The sequence below is a fragment of the Phyllostomus hastatus genome, unplaced genomic scaffold, assembly GCF_019186645.2.
Source record: "Phyllostomus hastatus isolate PE091 unplaced genomic scaffold, TTU_PhHast_1.1 phas_contig_62, whole genome shotgun sequence".
NCBI classification, from domain to species: domain Eukaryota; kingdom Metazoa; phylum Chordata; class Mammalia; order Chiroptera; family Phyllostomidae; genus Phyllostomus; species Phyllostomus hastatus.
The window spans coordinates 9,605,588-9,629,415 of record NW_025333921.1 but is presented as its reverse complement, the minus strand read 5'-3'; the positions used below and the strand labels follow the sequence as shown (position 1 = coordinate 9,629,415).

General features: G+C 35.7%; 1 protein-coding gene across 1 annotated transcript in view; it reads right to left on the bottom strand.

Annotated features, from left to right (window-relative positions):
• Positions 1–7,759: 7,759 nt before the first annotated feature.
• The window catches only part of TOGARAM1 (TOG array regulator of axonemal microtubules 1), a 105,297-nt gene continuing 89,228 nt past the window's right edge, over positions 7,760–23,828 (bottom strand). The window contains exons 20-23 of the mRNA XM_045848612.1: positions 20,536–20,725; positions 18,672–18,891; positions 9,552–9,638; positions 7,760–8,902 (exon numbers count right to left, since the gene is read on the bottom strand). Coding sequence (XP_045704568.1) covers positions 8,649–8,902; positions 9,552–9,638; positions 18,672–18,891; positions 20,536–20,725 — 751 coding nt within the window. The 3' untranslated portion in view covers positions 7,760–8,648. The remainder of the gene's footprint in view (positions 8,903–9,551; positions 9,639–18,671; positions 18,892–20,535; positions 20,726–23,828) is intronic.

Genomic DNA, 23,828 nt, shown 5'->3' with positions numbered 1-23,828 from the left:
CGGAAGAGAACGCGCGGCGCGCATGCGTCGATATTCCAGGAGGTCACGTAGTCACGTGGCTGCGCTGCGCGCCAGCCGCGCCCAACGCGGGATCGAGAAGACCACGCCCCGCCCCGGGGCACTAAAGGCGGGCGGGGCCGCGGCTCCTGCTCAGTTTTCCCTCTGTGAGGACTTCCCCAGCTGACAGCGTGTTTTGGTTTTTTGACACCCCGATCTTAAAAACAGCCAGCATCCCGTCCTTCCGCTACCCCCGAAGAAAAATATTGTTATTCTTTTTGGGCAAATCTAAGGTTTCCCAACAATTGCCCAGGTTTTACCCCACGACCTTAAAATCGACACAAACTAAACTCCAATACCCTTTTGAAGAACCTTGGGTGGGTAGCTCAGTTCATTAGTGCGTCGACCAGTCAGGGCACATACAAAATATGATTTCTAGATCTAAGATTTAAAATTAAATTTAACCAAAGTCATAAGTACCCTCGGTTTCATTCATCAGAAATCTCCTAAGGAGCACATTTGCTTCCAAATATAATCAATCTTCTTACTGTTTGCATTCCACTTTCATCAAACTGCATCCAATTACAGCTTTCCCTTTCTTACTCTTCGAGCTCACTTTTGTTTTTTGTTTTTTAATTCTCCAGCAATGCACCCATGCTTTGTACTGGTTTAAACAGTAATTTTTCGATGTCTCCTATGGGGAAGGGGCAGTGAAGCGCCGATAAACTGGGAAGGCATGTGTAGTTTGCAGCGGGCTTTAAGTGCCACTGCCTTCTTCACTCCTTTTCTGGTCCTTTCAACCTTTTCTAGTCATCTAAAATTCTTCATCAGTAAATGAGATTAGCTAGCGCTGAGACCCCATCCCCCTCTAATAGCCGTTTTGCAAAACTTCATCTGCTTCAACTTTATGTACTGTAAATTAATTGGTTTCCCTTTATCTAGTCTCCTACAGATTATCTTTGAAGCCAGTGATACTGCTTTTACGCTCCTGTTTTTCCCCACTGCTTATAAGAAAAACCTAAAACTTTTAACATTGATAGGTCTTTCATAATCATGTCAGCCTTCTTACTGGTTTCTGACTTCCCATAGTTCCACAAAAACCAGTGTTTCCTTTTATGTGTCTTTTTGTTCCTTTTATATGTCTAAATCTTTCTGTCTGCATTTCCCTCTGTCTAGAATGTTTGCACCAGTGATGAAAGCAATTTAAAAAAATTCATTTCGCTTGTGTGGACTTTAAAATAAATTGTACACCAAAATATAAGCTTTGGCAGGAAAAACGATATACCAAATACTGTAAGTTAGAGGGTGGCAAGTTCTAAAATATTGTAAAGTCAGATATTCTCAGAAACAGACAGAACAAAGAAATTGGACAGATGAGGAAAGATATTATTTATTAGTGTAATGAATTTCTTCCATTTGCTTCTCCAGATCAATAGCCCACCCTTCTCCAAATTCCATTCTCCACAGATTGATCCTTATGAATTATATCCCTTTCTCCCTGGCTTCTAGTTGGGTCTGGCCAACAAAGAGTCCTGGAAGAATGGAAGGGAGGAGTGAGGTCAAAATGTTTGTTTCTCAAGCTTTCTCCACATGAGGATCTCAGGTCTTATCAAGGTGGTCCTCTCTGTATCACTTTGTTCTTCTAGGTTCCAGGTTTCCTGAAAACCCACCTTTGCAAATGAGGCAGGAGGTAGTCAGGAAGGAAGCTCCAGAGGCCCCACAGGGCTGAGGTAGAAATCATCTATACATGACAAAGACCCCTAAGATGGGTTGTTCCTGTTTTCTGGGATAACTCTGAATCATAGAATGCGCCTGCGCACTACCCCTGATTCATTATAATATCATTATAATGAAATAACATTGTGGGACTCCCTTCTCCAGTAGCCAATCAAGAAAGTCATGGGAAACCACGCATGCGCAGTAGCTTTGAAATCCAACTCCTTGTACCTGCGCAGGAAAAGCCCGCCAAAGACTAGCAAGGGGGCTTCTGCCCCTATAAGAATAGAATCCCCCAGCCCACATGCCCTTTTTTTTCCTCGGCTCACTCCCGTGTCCTGTGGTGTGTACTATCACTTAATAAACCTCCCCTCTTTCTTTATGCTATAAACTTTGTGTGTTCGGTTCAATTCTTTGTTCTTGATCACTAAGAACCTGGTTACCTGTGCACACCTGTGCACACCTGTGACACAAATAGTGCTTTATTAACCACTTCTCAAAGTCCCCTGATGTTGATATGCCATCTATTTCCCTCTGGGATCCTAACTGATAGAAAACAAAAAACTTCTTGTGATATCCAGTGTTAATCACAACTTCTGGGCTATTCAGTATAAAGTTCCTGCTTATTTCTACAAAATGTAACATGCAATGAAAATGTGCATAAAAAACTGCATGGCTCACTTAATTTACAGAATATGGAATTTGTCCATTTATATTGTGCATTTACCACTAAATTCAGTGTAATTCACCTATAACCATGTATCCTTAGAGTGCTAAGTACATTCCCTTTGCCAAGAATTTAAGAAATACACAGGTGAAGGTGTTATTGGTTGAATTTTTTTGCAGCGTCTGGAAGAATTTCCTAATACCCATGTGGGAGGATAGGTTTATGTGGTGAACTTTATTAACTATATAAAATTAAGAGGGTTCCCCTCCTGATTTCCCAATGTCCGATCTCTGTCTCACCATGGAGAACATCCAATCTTGTCTTCAGTAGGGCCAGAATAAAGGCCACTGCCCAGAGTTTCTGCTCCATATTAAAGTACGATCCAGTCCAGCATCTAATTTAGCGTGTGCTTCCAGCTGCAGTCCATCACTGTGCTGAAGTATTCAGGCACTCTCCTGGAGACCATGTGCAGAGCCCACACAGTAGTGGCTATGCAGCTGCTAGGGCCACATGACCATGGACAGAACAGGCACATGAGGGTTATTGGGCAACAAAAGGGGGGAGCTCTTCTTTGTTCCCTAGTTTGGGCTTGGAAAAGACCAGAAGCTTTTCCAAATTGGTCAATAAATTTCCCAAGTTTTTGTGGGCTTTGGAAGGATTTACACCCCCTAGTTAGACTGGCAGGCCTTTGTAGTTCAGCACCTCCCTCTATGCCCCCTCCATCCCCATCCCCTGCCCCCAACAATTAGGTGCTGGAGTGATGAAAGGAGGAGTGCTAATTCCCTTGGTAGAGCAATGTTATAATCACCTGGAGTGTGAAGAGCTGTAGCTTCCTGGCAAAGTGAAGAGGCTCATGCTCCCCATTTTATTAAGCTCAATGTCTAAGTCCCTTTGCCCCCCCCCTTTTTATGAATAATTAGTTAAATACCAACAATAATAAAGGGTGAGTCAGGATCTTTGAAAAGTATTAGTGGTGGTTCTTTTCAGCTGGGGAAATACTACAATTGACACAGGTGCCATGATTTCAAAGGTAATACAGATTCCTAGATGGCAGAAAATTCAATTATCAGAGACAAATGGACATGATTAAGTATAAGGAGCAGGACCTTGCAGTAACTGAATGATCTGACCAGCAGGGATATTTAGTAATATATAATTGATCATGGGATCAAAATAGATGAGTAAAATACTACAGTCAGTTGTTCTATATTTTAAAAACCCCTCCAAACTAGTGAAGAGAGCCACAATCTCTCACCTACTCTCCTAGGACCCCTTGAAATAAGATGAGGGCAAATAACCCTAGAGAAAAATTCTGTAGTAATATCACTATGACTATTCCTCCTATTTTTCCAAAGAGACCTTTGAAGACTTATCAAAGAAGCTTCACACTGGAAAGCTTACTTTTTTTTTGTAGACTTTATTTAATTTAGAGAAAGGGGAAGGGAGGGAGAAAGAAAGGAAAAGAAACATCAATGTGAGAGAAAAAACATCCATCAGTTGCCTCTCCCAGACACCCTGACCGAACCCACAACCCAGGCATGCACCCTGACCAGGAGTCAAAACAGAGATCTTTTGCTTTGCAGGATGATGCCCAACTGAGGCACACCACTCAGGGGAAGTTGTGCTTAGTTTTGAGAATTTACTGGACACTGGTTCTAAACTAATACCAAGTCTTGGAGTCATAGAATGCCATCAGACAGAGTGGGGGTTTTAGAATATGATAGGTTGTAGGTTAGATTACTCCCACCCATTCCCACTATGTTCCTATTACTGTCTTCTACTATTGAGACTAGGAATTAAGTACTCAATTTCCTAGCCTCCCTTGAATCGAAGCATGTCTAAAGAGATGTAGACAGAAGTACCTAGGAAGGGCCTTCTTTCCTAAATAAAAAAGCAAAGCCTCACTAGAGAAACTCACTAGTGTAATGCATTTTAACTGTTGACTCCTTTATCCTCCTAATCTAAGTGTGTCATCAATTCAGTTTCAGTTCTACCCCGAATACCTTCCAGGTCCTTTAATTCTCACTGCTTCTACTATAGTTTACACCTTAACTATATACAGTTTAGCTCTGAGCTCTAGCTAGTAAATCACTACACTCTTCTTCAAAACATTGCACAGGCATACACTATCAACCCTTCAGGCTGGAACGTTTGATGAAATCTATTTATCACAGGTGGGCTTTTTTCATTGGTGCCTCCAAATTGATTTCCTTGCCTGTAACCTTTTCTTGCTCCACCCAACTATCCCTCTGCTACTGGTTAAATTATTTTAAATACACTCTTTTCAGTCTTAAAAACATGCTTCCTATCTCCAGAATACATTTCAAACTTATGTATCACTCACCATTTTATTCAAGTGCTCTTTATTTAGTACCCAGTACAGGCCAAGGTACTATTCTAGGAATAGTAGTGAAAAGAAAAACTCATTCAAAATTGGTCATAGTTTGGTATTACCAGATCATTCTAACATCATTGTGCATAATATTGTTTCACACCTTCCATGCTCTACTAGTTTTTTAAAGAGTATTTTGCTAACTCTGCAATTTACTTTAGTGACTTTAAATCTCAGCTTATCCCATTGTTCTGCCCAGAATTTGAATTGAATTTGTTCCCTTTTACAGTACACAGTATCAGACTATAAATCATTAATAATAATACTACAGTGCTTAGTTGATTTTGCCTTTGCTTGACATATTCAGCGAGCTAATGAGCAATGGCATAAGGTGGCTTAGCTTATCCTAGCACTAAAGATTTCTATAGGGTTTCTGCTCATCTTTCATCTTCATTTGCTGCTGGGAATAAATTATCTTCATAGAGAATTCAAGTTTTACAAAAATTTTCTTATACATAATCCCATTTTAATTTTGGACCTCAAAACTCCAGTATATATATGTAAAGATTTAGCAGATAATAAAACTGGATTCCAAATCCATGCTTTCTGAATCAAAGTTTTATGCTCTTTACCTCTATAATTTACTTGTTTCCCTCACTCATCTCCCTTCTGGTCGTATCACTGTCTACCTTCCTTAGCACTTTACATTATCCACTATTGTCTCTTTTGGCCATATTTTCTCTTCATATTACCTTTATTTTCAGATTCTCTTCAGATTACCTTTGCTTACCGTAATTTAATTTTATTAAATAAGCAATACATATTGTTCATTTCTGAAAAAAGGGAAATTGCATATTAGGACATTGAAAAAAACTTAATTTTTTTTATTTTAGAGAAAGGGGATAGGAGGGAAAGAGGAAGAGAAACCTCAATTGTAGAAATATTGACGTGTTGTCTCTCATATGTGCCCCGATCATTGACTGAACCTGCATCCCAGGCATGTGACCTGACTGGGCATCGAACCAGAGACCTTTTGCTTTGCAGGGTAATGCCCAACCACACAGGTCAAGGCAAAACTTATTATTTATTGATTTTGAGAGGGATGGAGAAAGAGAAATGATTTGTTGTTCCACTTACTTGTGCGTTTATTGGTTGATTCTTTTTTGGTTTTGATGCTATATTCACTATAATTGGTTAATTCTTGTATGTGCCCTCACTGGGGGGTTGAATCCACAACCTTGGGGTACCGGGATGATGCTGTAACCAACTGAGCTAGTCACCAGAGCAAAAAAAAAAAAAAAAATCTTCTTTACCCACAGTTTACCACCATTAACATGTTGGTGTATATACTCCAGTTTTATTTTATGTGTGCATATATACTTGATAGAGACACTGTACTTATTTTATAATCAGTCTTTTTTCCTTTAACACATTATGAACGTGTCCTGTGATTAAAGTATTTCATATATTAATGACATATAAATTCCACTGGGTAAGTATTCCATTAAAATGTTTTTCTCTTATTTTTAGTTGCAGGGCCAGTTAGACTTTTATAATTATCACTGCTTGTAAAAAAAACACCCTTTATTCCCCTTTATTCAGTCCTTCAGCTTTTCTTTAGTTCTTTCAATGAGTGATCAGTCTCCAATTCTTTGTTGACTTTTGGGTCAATAATAGTTCTTGATAACAGTGTTAGACTTCTGAGTGCTCAATGTCAAGAAGTTACTTAAAGTAGAAAATTCTTTTAGGCTTGGGACTCTGTTGTAAGTTGACTAGTTTCTTTATAACAAGAGAAAACACACAGATTATGTGAAGTCTTTACCTTACTAGTAGTGAGGGGAAGGGAAGGGGAAAGAGAGAGAAACATCAATGTGAGAAGCTCTGATGAGTTGCCTCTTTCATGTGCCCTAACTGGGGACCAAACCTGCTACCAGGAATGTGCCCTGACTGGGAATCAAACCAGTGGCCTGGTTTGTTGGGTTTGTGGAACAACACCCAACAAACTGAGCCACACTCATCAGGGCAGTAGTAGTGATTATATTTACTTTCTTAAGTACTAAGTTCAAACTATATATATTTAAAATAACAGGTAAGTAAGGAATAGTTTTCTTTCGCCTTTAAAATTTTAAGTTTACCTCATCCAACAATCAATCAATGCAAACATAGTAGGCACATTTGCAATGACACAAAGTCAGGGGTCAAAATTAATAAAATGCGGAATCCATAGTTATGGTCTCAATGCTTATCATAAAGGGTTGAAGCATGTTTAATGAGGCATTCAGATTTACAACTAAGGTTAAAGAGTCTAAACCAGGTGTTGGCAAACTATGACAGAGGCTTGTTTTTGTTTGCTCTGAACTAAGAATGTTTTTCACATTTTTAAAGACTTGTAAAAAACAAAAACATAAAACAAAGAATATGCCACAATCTGTCCATAGCGTACAAAGCCAAAAATATTTGCTTTCTGGCCCTTTACAGAAGAAATGTGCCAACTTTAGATCTAAATTATAGGACTATAAAATGCACTTGGAAGAAAAGATCAAGTATTTAAAAGTATGTTTGTAACTATAAAACAGTACATATAAATAGAAAAAGTAACCAGGTCTTTACTCTCCTTTCAGCTTAGTTGCAAATGACATAAAAACTCAGGTTTTTGTTTTATTTTTAGAAGTCACAGATTAATACAAAAAATCACAATTTGAAAAGCACCCAAATACATTTAAAAACTGGTTAGTGACACAAGAAATAAAAGAAAATGAAAATAGATCACAACTGTAATAAAGTGATCATAGAGTAAACTACAACATAGAATCATAGAATTTTAGAATAAGATGGGACCTTAAAAATCATTTGGTTCAACTCCTCACATTTTAGAGATGAGAAAACCAAGGCCTAGCCCTGGCAAGGGACTCACCCAAGGTCACATAGCTATATTTCTTCAAAGCTATTATCAGTAGAGATAGGTCAATATTTTACTATATGTTGATATATTTTTCCATTTTAACATATAAAGGATTTGGAAAAATAGGACACCTTTCACACATCTACAGAAATAAATCCTTTTATTTTATAACATTCCTTTTCTTTAAGATGCATACAGTACTTATAGCCCAAGAATTCTGAGAAAAGCTATAGAAGACCTGGCACTATTTTTGAGAATTACACAACTGGGCAGCAAAATAACACCTTTATAAATGTCAGGACATATAGAAATAAAATTTAGTGTTTGCCCCCAAAACAGGGAAGTTACATTCAATACATTTTCTTTAATGTGCATTTTTAAAATGTTTAAATGTTTTCTAAAACTTTGGTCACCATGCTTTATTATAATTAGTTAAGCTTCACAATATGTCGATGATTAAACCCAAGTGGTAAGCAAATGTTTAACATTAACACAAAACATCAACAGCAAGCTAATACTGCACAATCATATTAGCAGACTGATATGAGAAATACATACTTTTCAAATAGCACACAAAACTTTGTGATATAACATAATTCAATGACTTTTCTTCCACTTCATAAAATAAGGTTGAGTAATGAGACATAGAAGAACATGATTACACAATAAAAAAAGTATATTTTTTAATTACAAATCTTATTGTACATACAGGGCAACAAATTGTGACTTCTATAGAACAGTGCAAATGAGCAGGAGTTTACTCAAAAATACTAAAATTGGATTCACTTCATGTGACTCAGATTTTATGAGTATTAAGGTATATTAATTATTTTAGGTTTTTGTTTGATGGGACAAGTGGTACGTTTGATATAGGATAGATGTATACTTACAGGCTACAAATAAAAATAGCCATTAATTTAACTTACTAAATGAGAAGTACAGGCACTGAAATTGTAACTTTAAATGTTCCATTTGTCATCATGTAAACAGTTCTGTTCATCATACCATATTTCATGAAAGATTCATAATTCATTTCAAATTGTCATATTAAGCAATTCCTCTAAACTCTTTTTAATATGTGGTGGTTGAGATGCAGCCTGATTTAACAGATTCTGGCCCATCTGTGTAAAAAGTGCTTTTGATAATTTAGCTGTGGCTATTCGTATATTTCCTCCAGCTCCAGGCAGAGAGCCACTATTTGTCATGTTCCCTAAGAGATGCCATAAAACAACCAACACTTTCTGTTCTGTCGCATGGGGCTTTCTTTGATAGAGTTCCATAACAATATCTGAAATACAAAAATATGGTAAACCATGAGGTTTAAAAAAATAAATTCAAGTTCTGCTCATTTAAAAGCATATAAAATATATACTAAACTTATTCTCAATGCCATTTTTCTAAAATTTTAGGCACCCTACAAGAAGTAGGTCAGAAACTTTCACACCAAAGGTTGGAATCTTCAAGTATTAGAATTTCATATACGATGATTAGTTCAGACAAAAGTAGTAAAGATGGTAATGAAACCCATAGCCATCTCAATGTTTTCCAAATGCAGTTAATTAAAAATTTAAACACTTTTGATCCATGGACCTTTTATCAAACACATAATTTGAAACAGCAGTTTTCTATAAACACCAATATTTGATTTTAATTATTTTTACTTATCCTGCTTATTTATATTAATAGGAAGACTAAGCACTTACTGTAAAAAAACTGGTAAAATTATTTTAAAGAAAATTTAGGGCATAAAAAGATCCTCTTTAAGATCCTAAGAGGATCTTAAAAGATCCTCTTGCGGATCATTATAGAATTTATTTCTACCTCATGGGTAATGATACTGAATTTGGTAGCTATCCCAAAATTAAAATAAAATATCCATTAGTTTATCTTTAATTAATAAAATATTTATTTAGAAATAACAATTTAAAAATATTTACCAGCAAGCTTTTCGGTCATATCCTGTTTTGCTTTTCCATTTAAAAACTGAGCTTTTGTGCAAAATGGCTGCAGAAGCAAGTAATTATCTAAACAAAAAAAACACAGAGACATGTTTAAAGAATTATGAGATCTTAGTTTTCAATTACACAGCATTGAAAGCAAAAAAATATGCAAATGATTACAAATGTGTTAAAAAGATTTTAAAATCTACCTTGCTCACTACTATTAAAAAATTCTTTACCCTTAACAGAGTAATATTCTTAGAGCAAATGAGACATAAAAATACAACACAAAATATTAAAGGAGCTATCATATGGTGAATGTATACATATGTAAGGCATATGTTATAGGTACATATATGTGTAGATATACACATACATATATATATCTCCATCCAGAAAAAGTACAGCCATTGTTAATATAATGAAAATGGATTGCAAGACACCGACAGCCAAGGAGAGTGGACTGGAATATGCATGCATGAACAATGGTAACTTCACTGTACTAGTCAGTGGGGATGAAAGATGCCATTGAATGAGCAAGTGTGCTGTGTGGCCTCACATTCAAAATGAACAGGTAGAGCAACAAAATTGCACCAAATTTTGCCTTAAGCTTGAACATTCCTCTGCAGAAACTATTAGGATAATTCAGAAGGCTGCAGCTATGGGCAACTGGTGATGGGCAGCTTCATCATGACAATCCACCTGCTCATACATCACATCTCATGCAGTTTCTTGGTGAAACATCAAATCATGCAGGTAACTCAGCCCACTATCAGCACAGATTTGGTGCCCTGTGACTTCTGGTTTTTCCAAAAACTAAAATCATCTTTGAAAGGGAAGAGATTTCAGACCATCAGTGAGTTTCAGTAAAATACCACAGGGCAGCTGATGGTGATTAGGAGAGCTGTAAGAGTTACCAAGGTGCCTGCCATGCAGGGGACTGAGGTGTCATTGACCTATGTACAGTGTTTCTTGTATCTTCTTCAATAAATGTGTCTATTTTTCATATTACATGGCTGGATACTTCTGGACTGACCTCATACATAAAGAATTGTTTATCTTCTAGGTATCTTATTCTAAATGGTACTTATATAGGTTTTTCATAAAACAGAAAAATGATTGCTTTTGGGGGGGTTTATCTTTACTGATTTTGCCAAAGTTTTTATTTTGAAATGATTATAGATTCATAGGAAGATGAAAAGACAGTACAGAGAGGTCTTGGGTGTCTTTCACCCAAAGGCAACATCTTACACAATTATAGGTGCCTTCTACTTTGATCTTACTCTTTATTGTACTTTTTTTCCATTACCATTTAGTCCTCTTATGGCCACCACCCTCCAGCACCCCCCACACCACTGTCTATATCCATGAGTCCTTTTTCCATTTTGCTCAATGCTTCCACACCATGACCTCCAAACCACTATTAGCTGTCACCTTGCTCTCCATCTATGAGTCTGTCTCTATTTTGCTTGTTAGTTCAGTTTATTCATTAGATTCCACATATGAGTGAAATCATATGGTCTTTCTCTGACTGGCTTATTTCACTTAGCATAATGGTCTTCAGGTCAATCCATACTGTCGCAAAGGAGAAAATTTTTTTCTTTATTAAGGCCAAGTAATATGCCATTGAGTAAATGTACCATAGTTGGTTTATCCACTCATCTACTGGAGGACATGTGGGCTGCTTCCAAATCTTGGTGACTGTAAATAATGTTCCAATGAACATGAAGGTTCCTATCTTCTTTGAAATTAATGGTTTGGATTTCTTCAGATATATTCCCAGATATGGGATTGCTGGGTCAAAAGGCAGATCCACTTTTAATTTTTTGATGGATCTCTATACTGTGTTCCAAGGTGGCTGCACCAATCTGCATTTCACCAACAAGGCAAAAGGGTTGCTCTTTCTCCACATCCTTGACAGCACTTGATGACAGCAATTCTGACAGGAGTGAGATGGTATCTCATTGCGGTTTTAATTTGCATTTCCTTGAAGATTAGTGATGTTGAGCATATTTTCAGATGTCTATTGGTCATCTCTATGTCCTCTTTGGACAGGTGTCTATTCAGATCCTTTGCCCAATTTTTTAATTGGGTTGTGTTTTTTTTGGTGTTGACTTTTCTATTTTATAAATTTTGGATGTTACTCTCTCATCAGATGTATCAGCAAATATGTCCTCCTATTCTGTGGGTTGTCTTTTTATTTGGTTGATGATTTCCTTTGTTGTGCAAAAACTTCTTATGGGCAGATAAATATTGCTACCAGCAATGTCCAAGATTTTGCTGCCTATATTTTCTGTGATTTTTATGGTTTTGGGTAGAGCATTTAAGTTTTTGATCCATTTTGAGTTTATTCTTTTGCGTGGTGTAAGAAGGTGATCTAGTTTCATTTTTCTGCATATACTTGTCTCCCAACACCATTCAATGAATAAACTACCTTTAGTCCATTTTATGTGCTTGCTTCCTGTGTTTCATATTAATCGACTATAAAGGTGTAGGTTTACTTTTGGGCTCTCTATTCTGTTCCATTGCTCTATGTGTTGGTTTTTATGCCAGTACCATGCTGTTTTGATTACTATAGCATTATAGTACAGTTTTCTATTAGGTAGCATAATTCCTCCAACTTTGTTCCTTCTTATGATTCCTGTTGCTACGCAGACCCTTTTGTGGTTCTATATAAATTTTTCAAATATTCATTCTAGTTTTGTGAAATATGTCACTGGAATCTTGATAGCCATTGCATGGAATCCGTAGATTGCTGTGGGTAGTATGGATGTTCTAATGATGTTCATTCTTCTTATCCATGAGCATGGTATGTGCTTCCACTTATTTGCATATTTTCCTATTTCTTTCTTCAGTTTCTTGTAATTTTCTGAGTTCAGGTCTTTTAAATCCTTGGTTAGGTTAATTCCTAGGTATTTCATTCCTTGTATAGCAACTGTGAATAGGATTGTTTCCTTAACTTCCTTTCTGCTGGTTTGTTACTGGCATATAAAAATACAAGTTATTTCTGAATATTAACTTTGTATCCTGCTATTTTGCTGAATTCATTTATCAGTTCTAATAATTCTTGGTGGAAATTTTGCGATTCTCTATGTATACCAGCAAGTCATCTGCAAATAATGACAGTTTTACTTTTTTCTTTCCAATTTAGAAGCCTTTTATTTGTTCTTCTTGTCTGATTGCTGTGGCTAGAACTTCCAGCACTATGTTGAAAAAGAGATGACATTCCTGTCTTGTTCCCAATCTTAAGGTGAACACATGTAGTTCTTGCCCATTGAGTATGATGCCAGCAGTCAGTTTCTCATATATAGCCTTTATTATGTTTAGATATGTTCCCTCTATTCCCATTTTGCTGTAAGTTTTGATCATAAATGAGTGCTGGATTTTTAACAAATACTTTTTTTTGCATCTACTGATATGATCACGTGGTTTTTATCCTTCATTATGTTTATGTGGTGAATCACATGTATTGATTTGTGAAAGTTGTACTGACCTTGTATTCTTGGAGTAAATCCCACTTAATCACAGTGCATGACCTTTTTGATTCATGGCTGTAGTTGGCTCGCTAATATTTTGTTTAGGATTTTAGCATATATGTTCATCAGGGATATTGGCCTATACTTCCTTTCTTTGTTTGTCTTTATCTGATTTTGGAATTAAGATAATGCTGGCCTCATAAAATGAGTTTGGAAGCCTACTCTCTTCTTGAATTTTATGAAATAGTTTGAGAAGTGTTAGTTCTTAGAATTTTTGGTAAAATCCACCTGTGAGGCCATCTGGTCCAGGGCTTTTGTTTGTTGGCATATTTTGATTACAGTTTCAATCTCACTAGGTGTAATCTATCTATTCAGATTTTCTGATTCTTTGTGATTTATTTTTGGAAGACTATGTTTCTAGGAATTTATCCCTTTCATCCTGGTTGTCCTGTTTGTTGGCATATAGTTGATCATAGTATTTTCTTACAATCCTTTATATTTCTTCAGTGTGTCCTGTTATTAATCCTCTATCATTTCTGATTTTATTTATTTGGGCCCTTTTTCTTTTTATCTCGATGTGTCTGATTAAAGGTTTGTCAACCTTGCTTTATCTTTTCCAAGAACCATCTCTTGGGTTCACTGATCTTTTATATTGTTTTATTACACTAGTTTTCATTTATTACTGCTGTGATCTTTATCATTTCCTTACTTCTACTCACTTTGGGCTTTATTTGTTGTTCTTCGTAAAATTCCTGTAAGTGTGAAGTTAGACTGAGCTTTTTCTTGTTTCTTTGTTTTTGAGGTAGGCCTGTAATGCTATGAATTTCCCTCTTAAAATTGCTTTTCAGTGTTTCACACATTTTTGGATTGTTTTGTTCTCATTTACACTTGTTTCAAAGTATCTTTTCATTTCTTCCTTGATCTCACTGTTGATCCATTCACTGTTTAATAACACATCATTTAGCTTCCATGTCTGCATGATTTTCAATGTTCTTCTTGTGAATTGATTTCTAGTTTCATAGCACAGTGGTCAGAGAAGATTCTTGATATGATTTCAACCTTCTTAAATTTTTTGAGGCTTGTTTTGTGTCCTAACGTGGTCTATTCTAGAAAATGTTCCATGTGCACTTGAAAAGTATGTATATTTTGAGGCTTTGGGTGAAATGCTTTTAAGATATCATCAATTAAATCCATCTGATCTAGTGTGTCGTTTAAGGCCTCTGTATCCTCTTTGATTTTCTGCCTGGAAGATCTATCCATTGAACTCAAGGGGGGTGTTAAAATCCCCAACTATGACTGTATTTCTATTGCCATCTCCCTTTATGTCCATCAAGACTTGCTTTACATACTTAAGTGTGGCTACGCTGGGTGAGCAAATGTTTACTAGGGTTATATGTTCTTGTTGGATTGTTCCCTTTATCATTACGTAGTGAACTTCTTTATCTCGTATTATAGCTTTGGTTTTAAAAGTCTGTTTTGTGTGATATAAGCATTGTTACACCAGCTTTGTTCCCCTTTACATTTGTATGAAATAGCGGTATTGGGTATTCTCATGATGCAGATGTTGTTACATCTCATGTCATCCAATAGTGTTTCCCTTTCCTTCTGGTTTGTGTGTATCTTTCAATCTGAGATGGGTCTCTTGGAAGCAGCAATATATGGACTTTGTTTTCTTATCCATTCAGCTATCCTGGGTCTTTTGGTTGGAGCATTTAAGCCACTTAAGCCAGGTGATTATTAATAGATACGTATTTAGTGCCATTTTATTATTACACTGTTTTCCTCTGTTTTTTTTTCTTTTTTCTTTCTTTTTTTTCTTGTTCTTTTTCTTAAAGCAAGCCCTTTAACGTTTGTAGCAGTACTGGTTTGGTGTTAGTAAACTCCTTTAGCTTTCTCTTGTCTAGAGAGGTCCTTATTTCTTTGATTTTAAATGATAGCCTTGCTGGGTAAAGTAGCCTTGGATGTAGGTCCTTGGTTTTCATCACCTTGAATATTACACACCACTCCCTTCAGGCCTGAAATGTTTCTGTTGAGAAATCAGGTGACAGTCTATCTGGTGCTCCACTGTAGGTAACTACCTCCTTTTTTCTTGTGGCTTTTGGGATTCTCCCTTATCTTTAAGTCTTGTCATTTCAACTATGATGTGTCTTGGTGTGGGCCTCTTTGGGTCCAACTTGTTTGGGACTCTCTGAGCTTCCTGAACTTGTGTGTCTTTTTTCCTTCACCCATTTAGGGAAGTTTTTGGTCAATATTTCTTCATATAGGTTCTTGATCCCTTACTCACTCTCTTCTCCTTTGGGTATTCCCATGATGCAGATGTTGTTACATCTCATGTCATCCAAAAATATTTCTTAAGCTCTCAGTTTTTAAAGTTTTTTTTTCTTTTTGTTGCTTTGCCTGCATGTTTTTTGCAGACAGGGCAGAAGACCCTGTCTTTCAAAACATTAATTCTATCCTCTGGTTTATCTAACCTACTCTTTATTCCTTCCAGTGTATTCTTTATTTCAGTTATGCATTCTTTATTTCGGACTGGGCCTTTCTCATGGTTTCTATGTCTTTTTTCAAGCTGTTGAGTATCCTTACAATCATTACTCTATCTGATAAATTGTTTGCTTCCATTTCATGTAGTTCTGGAGAATTCTCTTGTTCTTTCAATTGGGGCCTGTTTCTTTGTCTTCCCATTTTTGCTGCTGTTTTTATTTTTCCCCTTAGATGTTAAACTTTCAGTGATATAGCTATTTGCTATAATCAGCAGCCCAGCTTAAGCTCTACAGTGTAGGGCAAATTAATTCCAGCAGGCAGGACTATTGGTTCCCCTCTGGCTGATGCTACTTGGAGAGGAGTGCTCTCCTGAGAAAGATGGCTTAAGCAGTATGGGGCGTGACTCAGAGCAAGGATTCTAATAGCTGTTCCTTCAGTTCTCTCTCCAGAGCCACCAGCCCAAAATTCTCCTCAAGCATCTCTAGTCCACTCTATCTGCTCTCTCCCTGAGCCCAGGGTGTTTGCAAATGAAATTTTGTGCACTGGCCCTTTAAGAGCCTCTCTGCATCTCCAGTCATCTCTCTCCGGCAGACAGAAACCCTGCTGCTTTTCACCATTAGATGTTATCTGGGTTCCTTTCTGGCTGTGGTGCTGTAGGATTGGGATCCTGCTTGATGTTTAGACCCCACACTTCTCAAGGGGAACCCCTCAGCCACTGAAATATTCCTCCAGAATTTCAGCTGTCACGTCTGGGAACCCATCCTGCCCTTGTACCTCCTCCACACTCCCTACCAGTCTCACTGTGGTGAAGGGGTATTCTGTCTGTCCTTGGTAATAAAGCTTCTCTTCAGCTAGTGTTCAGCTAGTCATTTAGGATGATTACTCTGCAACTTAGTTGTAATTCCAGACTGGGCCTGGAAGAAGATTAATGTAGCTTCCACTTTCTTCTGCCTTCTTGGATCTCCTTCTCCTGCTTTTTGAAAGTTCACTTTATGTCACACTACTTTTATGAGAGACTTACATTAGTACCTGGTTTTGTTAACCAAAAGAAATCCCAAGATAATTTTTACTTTTATGGAAAAAAAAGACGAAAAAACATTCAGCACTTGTTTGTAGTGAATCAATATAGAGGCAGTGTGCACCCCACTGCCTCTGTATTGGTGGAGTGGAACCATCAAGCTCCTTCCCCAGCAACTACAAGTAGTATCTCAGCATCAAGTTGCCACAGATTTGAACTGTGTGAGTATTTGTGCTTTATCTTGGTTTACTTTGTGAATCCATTAGAAAGATGTCTCCTAAGGTAACTGCTTTTTCAATTTAGGCCATTTTGAATTTTGAAAGGTTTGGACTTTACTTTTGGATATCAGGGGATACCTGTATAGCACAGTATCAAAACAAGAACTCTGACATTCATTGATACAATATGTGTACTTAGTTCTATGTCATTTTATCATGTGTAGATTTGTGTAACCATCACTACAATTAAGATACAGAACTATTCTATCATGACAAAGATCTCCTTAGCACTACCTCTTTATAGTCCCACTTAGTACCTCTCCTTAAACTGCCCCTAAACCCTGACAACCACTAATCCATTTATATCTTTGTGATTTTGTCCTTTTGAGAAGGCTACACAATTGAAATTCTATAGCATGTGACCTTTCAGGACTGGCTTTTTTTCACTCAGCATAATGCCCTTGAGATCCATCCAAATTGTGCTGTGTGTCAACAATTCATTCCTTTTTACTGCTAAACAGTATCTATGATATAGAAGTATCACAGTTTGTTTCACCATTAACCTACTCAATTACATGTAGGTTGTTACAGTTGGCTGTTACAGATAAGCTGCTATGAACAATCGTGTACAGGTTTCTGCATGGACATGCATTCTCACTTATATGAGATAAATGCTTAGTAATGTAATTAGTGAGTTATATGTTAAGTACATGTTTAGTTTTTTTTTAAGAAACAACAAAACTATTTTCTGAAATAGCCATCACATTTTATTTACATTGTTACCAGCAATGTACAAGACATTCAGTTTCCCTGAAACCTTGTAAGCATTTTGTGTTTCACTATTTTTTATTTCAGTTGTCTTAATACTTGCTATAGAGTGAATGTTTGTGAACCCCCTCAAAATACATATGCTGAAATCCAATCCCCAGTGTAATGGTATTTAAACATGGGCCTTTGGGAAGTGACTCAAGTCACGGATTGGATTAGTGCCCTTATAAAAAGCCTCAGAGAGCTCCTGTGCCCATTCCATCATGCGACAACAGAGCCAGAAGATGGCTGTCTATGAAACCAGACTGTGGGTTCTCACCAGACACAGAATCTGCCAACACCTTAATCTTGGACTTCCCATCCTCCAGAACCACGAGAAGGAAATGTTTGTTGTTTTGAAGCCAGTCTGTAGTTGTTATAGCACCCTAGAACAATTGTATAGTGATCATGGTCTTAATTTGCATTTGCATTTCCCTAATGACTAGTGATGTTGAACATCTTTTCATGTGTTTATTTACCATCCATATATACTCTTTGGTAAAAAATTTTTTCATGTCTTTGGCACATTTTCTAATTGGAATATTCATTTTTTCTTCAATGTTGAGTTTTGAGAGTTCTTTCTATATTCTACATATAAGTTCTTTGTCACATATGTTGTTTACAAGTACTTTGTCCCAATCTGTAGTTTATATTTTTATCTACTTAACACGGTATTTTGCAGAGCAAATGTTCTTAATATTGATGAAGTCCCATTTATTAACTTTTATGGATCATGCTTTCAGAGTCATGCTAACAATTCTTCACCAAGCCCTAAGGTCCTGAGGATTTTCTCCTATATTATCTTCTTTAAAAGTTTTATAGCTAAGTTTTTCATTTAAATCTATGATACACTTTGAGTTAATTTTGTATAAGATGAGTGGCTGAGGTAGGAAAAAAACAGAAAAGTCTAGATAAAAGGAGAGAAAGTCAATTTAATGGGGTAACATTTAACCACTAAAAGTAATTTAACATATACTAAGTAAATGAAGAAACTTTATGGTAACATTAAATAATAAAAATTGAATTGTTAGGATTTCAGCATTATAAAAAATATATAAAATAAGAAAGTACAAAAGTAAAGTCCAAGTAACTGGAGTGCCAAAATAAGATCCCTTACCTACATGCTGACTCAGTGCCTGAACAACATTTGTGGCAGCAGCATAGATGCCTGGATTCTTGGAATTCAGATTGTTATCAACTATTGCTGGAATTAGCATGTTGATTATAGGAGATAAGTTGTCTTTAAGTAAAGGAATCATTTTGTGCATTGTTTCCAAAGCAACCAGATTTACTTTGCTATTAGAATCATGAAGTCGAGATTTAAAAGCATCAAAAATCTGAAAGTAAAATGGTAAATTATTTAACATGAAATAATATTTTTAACTATTGTATTTAAATTTCTTTTGGTATTTCATGGTTTTCCCTTTAGCATACTGTTTAAACACACATACACACACTTTATTTAACCTGAATTTAGAAAATGGAAACTTCGTAAGAATTTTAATGACAATTCTAAGTGTTGAATATTCTTATAGCAAAAAGGGAAGACCTCAAAAATCACCCCAGAAGACATCCTAATAAATTAAGGTTGAGAAATTTTACTCAGTAAGCAGATGACTGATTTACAATAGATGTGATAACAACGATGTTTTCTAAAAGGTGCAGGTTAGCTTAGCTAACTCTAAGAACCTAAGAGATATTTCTATTTTTATCTATTCAGCGCAAAAGTAGACATATAAATTTTACTGGAGAGATTTCATTTAGGTTTCTTATGAGAACTTTAGCTGAAATTTTACAGTTAAATTTTATTATTACTTCTTAACCTCATTACCTTAACAATTCTTCGTTGTTCTTCAGAATTCTTAACTTTCATAAATTAAAGACAAAAAAGTGAATACTAAGCAATACTTAAGTCACATCAGGTGAGTGAAGAGCTATTCTGTGAGGCTGAGACTATTAATTAATAATTCCTGATATATAAATATGCATTTTAAAATATGTAGGCGCTGGCTGGTGTAGCTCAGTGGACTGAGCACAGGCCTGTGAACAAAAGCATCGCTGGTTTGATTCCCAGTTATGGCACATGCCTGGGTTGCAGGCCATATTCCCAGTATGGGGTGTGCTAGAGGCAACCACACATTGATGCTTCACTCCCTCTCTTTCTCCCTACCTTCCCCATCTCTCTAAAATAAATAAATAAAATCTTTTAAAAAAATTTAACATGTCTAAATAAATAAATAAATAAAATATGTAAATTTTTTCATGTTAAGAACATTCTTCTTAGGAAGAATCTCTTCCTAAGAGATTTAGGAAGAACAGTCGTCCTGAGATTTATTTTTACTCAACAAAACCAAAATATGTAAATTTCTGGTTCCTATGACATGGTAATATGGTACTTTTCTTCTGAAAATTAATAAGACAACACCTCTAGAATTAAAAGAGTAATTAATTATAGTATATTTGCCAAACTTAATGCACATAATAAAATTAAAACTGGGATTTAACATTTATTACTCTCTCTCTATTGCTTGTTATCCTAAAAGTAGGTATAGACATTGGTATATTTATATGTTTAACCTCTATACAAAAACTTTAATATATACATTCTAGAGTAATATTAATTAAGCCTCTTAAATATATACATCCCACAGTAATATCAAGTCTCTGGTTTTTAAAATAGTTACTGATTCATTCAACATATACTCAACTGAAAGTTGGGTTTTAAGAGCTTTCAAGGAGTTAACATCTAATGGAAAGATTCATACAAATAAGGAGCTATCTTGTTACTTACTGTTCACTAGTTACTTTGACTTGTTCTAGAATGCTTTCAAAACAGCAAAACTTATTCTATTCTTTTCACTAAGGTTATTTTAACATTTTAAAATAATATATAAAGTACTAAGATTTAGGGCAATTTTTTATACTAATACACTTTATTAGCCACAGACAGAAAAAGAAAATTAATTTTGTTGTGTCCTTACCTTTACAATGTTTCCAACAACAAGCTCTTGATTATTTTCAGTATCTGATAAAAGTTGCTTAATCCCATTAATACGATCACGAAAGTCTTTTGCATTTAATAAACCTGTTATGACTTTGACATACTCAGCACTTTCTAAGGAATTATGAGGAAATGATTTTCTGGTGACTTCACGAATTTCAGTTACCTCTCTAAAGTAAAAGGAAGGTAAATTTAATGTCATTATTAATTTCTTATAAAAATACATAATAAATAATTCTCATTATATATTTATTTTCTAAGAATTCACAAAATAATCTAACCAAAAGCCCATATACCTGTGTTGGGACCTCCAAGATCTCCCCTGGATTTGGTGATTTGTTAGGAAGCATGGGGTTCACCATGCAGTTTTACTCACAGCGAGCATTTATTACAGCAGAAAGATACAAAGCAAAATCAGCAAAGGGAGTAGGCACATGGGTCAAAGTCTAGAGGAAACCAGATGTAAGCTTGCTAGGGTCCTTTCCCAGTGGAGTCACATAGTATAGACTTAATTTTTCTAGAAACAAATTGATAACCCATGTGAAATGTTGTCTACCAAAGAAGTTTATTACATGGTTAGTGTCCAGAGTTTTTATTGGAAATTAGTCATGGTTGGTTCTCTGTCTAGAACATACCAAAACTCCAGACTCCCAAAAGGAAAAAACTTCAGTATAAACCATTCTGATTGCCCAAATAAACTAGGCACCATAAACTATGCTTATTAGTTAGGGAATGGTGAAAATTATCTTGGAATCCTGGTTCATAGGTGCCAGGCATAAGCTAACTATGCAAGTAGGCCTTTTAAAGGACTGCAGTTTCAGGCCTTCTATGTTAACCTTTTCCTATGAAACAGACATGTGAATATGCAAGGAAAAATTAGAAATTTGAGACCAGCAGGATTTCAATGACTTAGTATTGGCAGCACAATGTTTTCCATTGCTATAAAAGGGTGACTCAATGTAGTAGGTGATAATACCTTTGAAACTAAAGAGTCCTGCAAATTGACAGGTCCTAAAGAGAATGGTAACAATTGCCAGTTACTACCATTTCACCGACTAGCAGTATAAAAATCAATGCTAAAGTTGTCTTAAGTGTAGTGATTTAACGAATGACTCAGAATTATTATAAAAGTAGATAAAGGATGATGATCTAAAAATACAGAGCTTGGAAATATTTATCCATTATTTATAATGTTTAAATAAATTAATCTGAGGTAATTTGTAAAATGATTAATTCTATTCTAATTAATTCTATAATAAGAAAAACAAAGGATTACATTTATATTTAAACTGAGGACTATACAATATAAGACATAAAAGGTGAATAAACAAAAAGATTAAAACAGAAGAACACCTCAAGAAGCCATCTAATTACTGAAACATATTTATAAAGATGGCTTTTTTATTGTTCAAAACAGGACAGATTTCATAGCAAAATAACACATAATACACTTTAGGGGAAAGATAAAGTAACATGAAAGAAGTCACTATGTATATTAACATTAATAAATTTATTTAAAAAGAGAAGACATTAAGAATAATAGGACATAGATACAAACATCATCAACAAAAATTTCATAAATTATAAGAATCATACAAAATGACCAAGTGGGATTTATTCCAGGGATGCAAGGATGGCTCAATATCCACAAATCAATCAACGTGATACACCACATTAACAATAATGAACGATGAAAAGTCATACGATCATCTTAACAGATGCAGAAACAGCATTTGTTAAATCAACATCTACTCATGATAAAAATACTCAACAAATTGGGTATAGAGAAATTGTACCTCAACATATTAAAGGCTATATTTGATAAGCTCACAGCTATTACCACAATCATCAACAAAAAGTTGAAAGTTTTTCCTTTAATATTAGGAACAAGACAAGAATGCCAATTCTCACCACTTTTCTTCAACATACTACTAAGAGGCCTAGCTGAAGCAATTAGGCGAGAAAAAGAAATAAAAGGTATTTGAATTAAAAAGGAAGAAGTAAAACAGTCTTTATTTGCAAGTGATATATTATATATGGAAAACTCTAAAGGCTCCACCAAAAAACTTTTAGACTTAATCAATAAATTCAGGGAAGTTCAGGATTTGAAATCAATATACATATTCAGTTGTGTTTGTAAAACACAAAAACACAACACAAAGTTTATAATTATACACTATCAGAGAAATTAAGAAAACAATCCTAATTATAATTACATAAGAATAAAACACCTAGGAACTAAGGAAGTAAAAGACTTGCACACCAAAAACTGTACGACAATGATAAAAAAAAAAACTGAAGGAAAACTTGGAAAGAAAAGAGCTGTGATCCACCCCTTCCACTGAGAATGTACTTTCTTCTAAGGAACCTCAGTTGTGTGGATGCAGGTGTGCCAAGACAAAAAAAATGGCCCAAATGGAAGAACAGATCAATGCTCCAGAACAAATACAACTAAGCGACAAAGAGATAGCCAACCTATCAGATGCACAGTTCAAAACACTGGTAATCAGGATGCTGACAGAACTGGCTGAATTTGGTTGCAAATTACATGAAAAAATGAAGGCCACGCTAAGTGAAATGAAGGAAAATGCACAGGGATCCAACAATGATGAGAAGGAAATTGGAATTTCAATCAACGGTGTGGACCAGAAGGAAGAAAGGAACATCCAACCAGAAAAGAATGAAGAAACAAGAACTCAAAAAATTGAGGAGAAGCTTAGGAACCTCCAGGACATCTTCAAATGTTCCAACATCCAAATTATAGGGGTACCAGAAAGAGAAGAGGAAGAGCAAGAAATTGAAAACTTATTTGAACAAATAATGAAGGAGAACTTCCCCAATCTGGCAAAGGAAATAGACTTCCAGGAAGTCCGGGAAGCTCAGAGAGTCTCAAAGAAGTTGGACCCAAGGAGGAACACACCAAGGCACATCATAATTACATTAACTGAGATGAAAGATAAGGAGAGAATCTTAAAAGCAGCAAGGGAGAAGGAGACAGTTACCTACAAAGGAGTTCCCATAACATTGTCAGCTGATTTCTCAAAAGAGACCCTACAGGCAAGAAAGAGCTGGAAATAAGTATTCCAAGTCATGAAAGGCAAGGACCTACATCCAAGATTGCTCTATCCAGCAAAGTTATCATTTAGAATGGAAGGGCAGATAAAGTGCTTCTCAGATAAGGTCAAGTTAAAGGAGTTCATCATCACCAAGCTCTTGTTATAGGAAATGTTAAAGGGACTTATCTAAGAAAAAAAGATAAAAAATACGAACAGT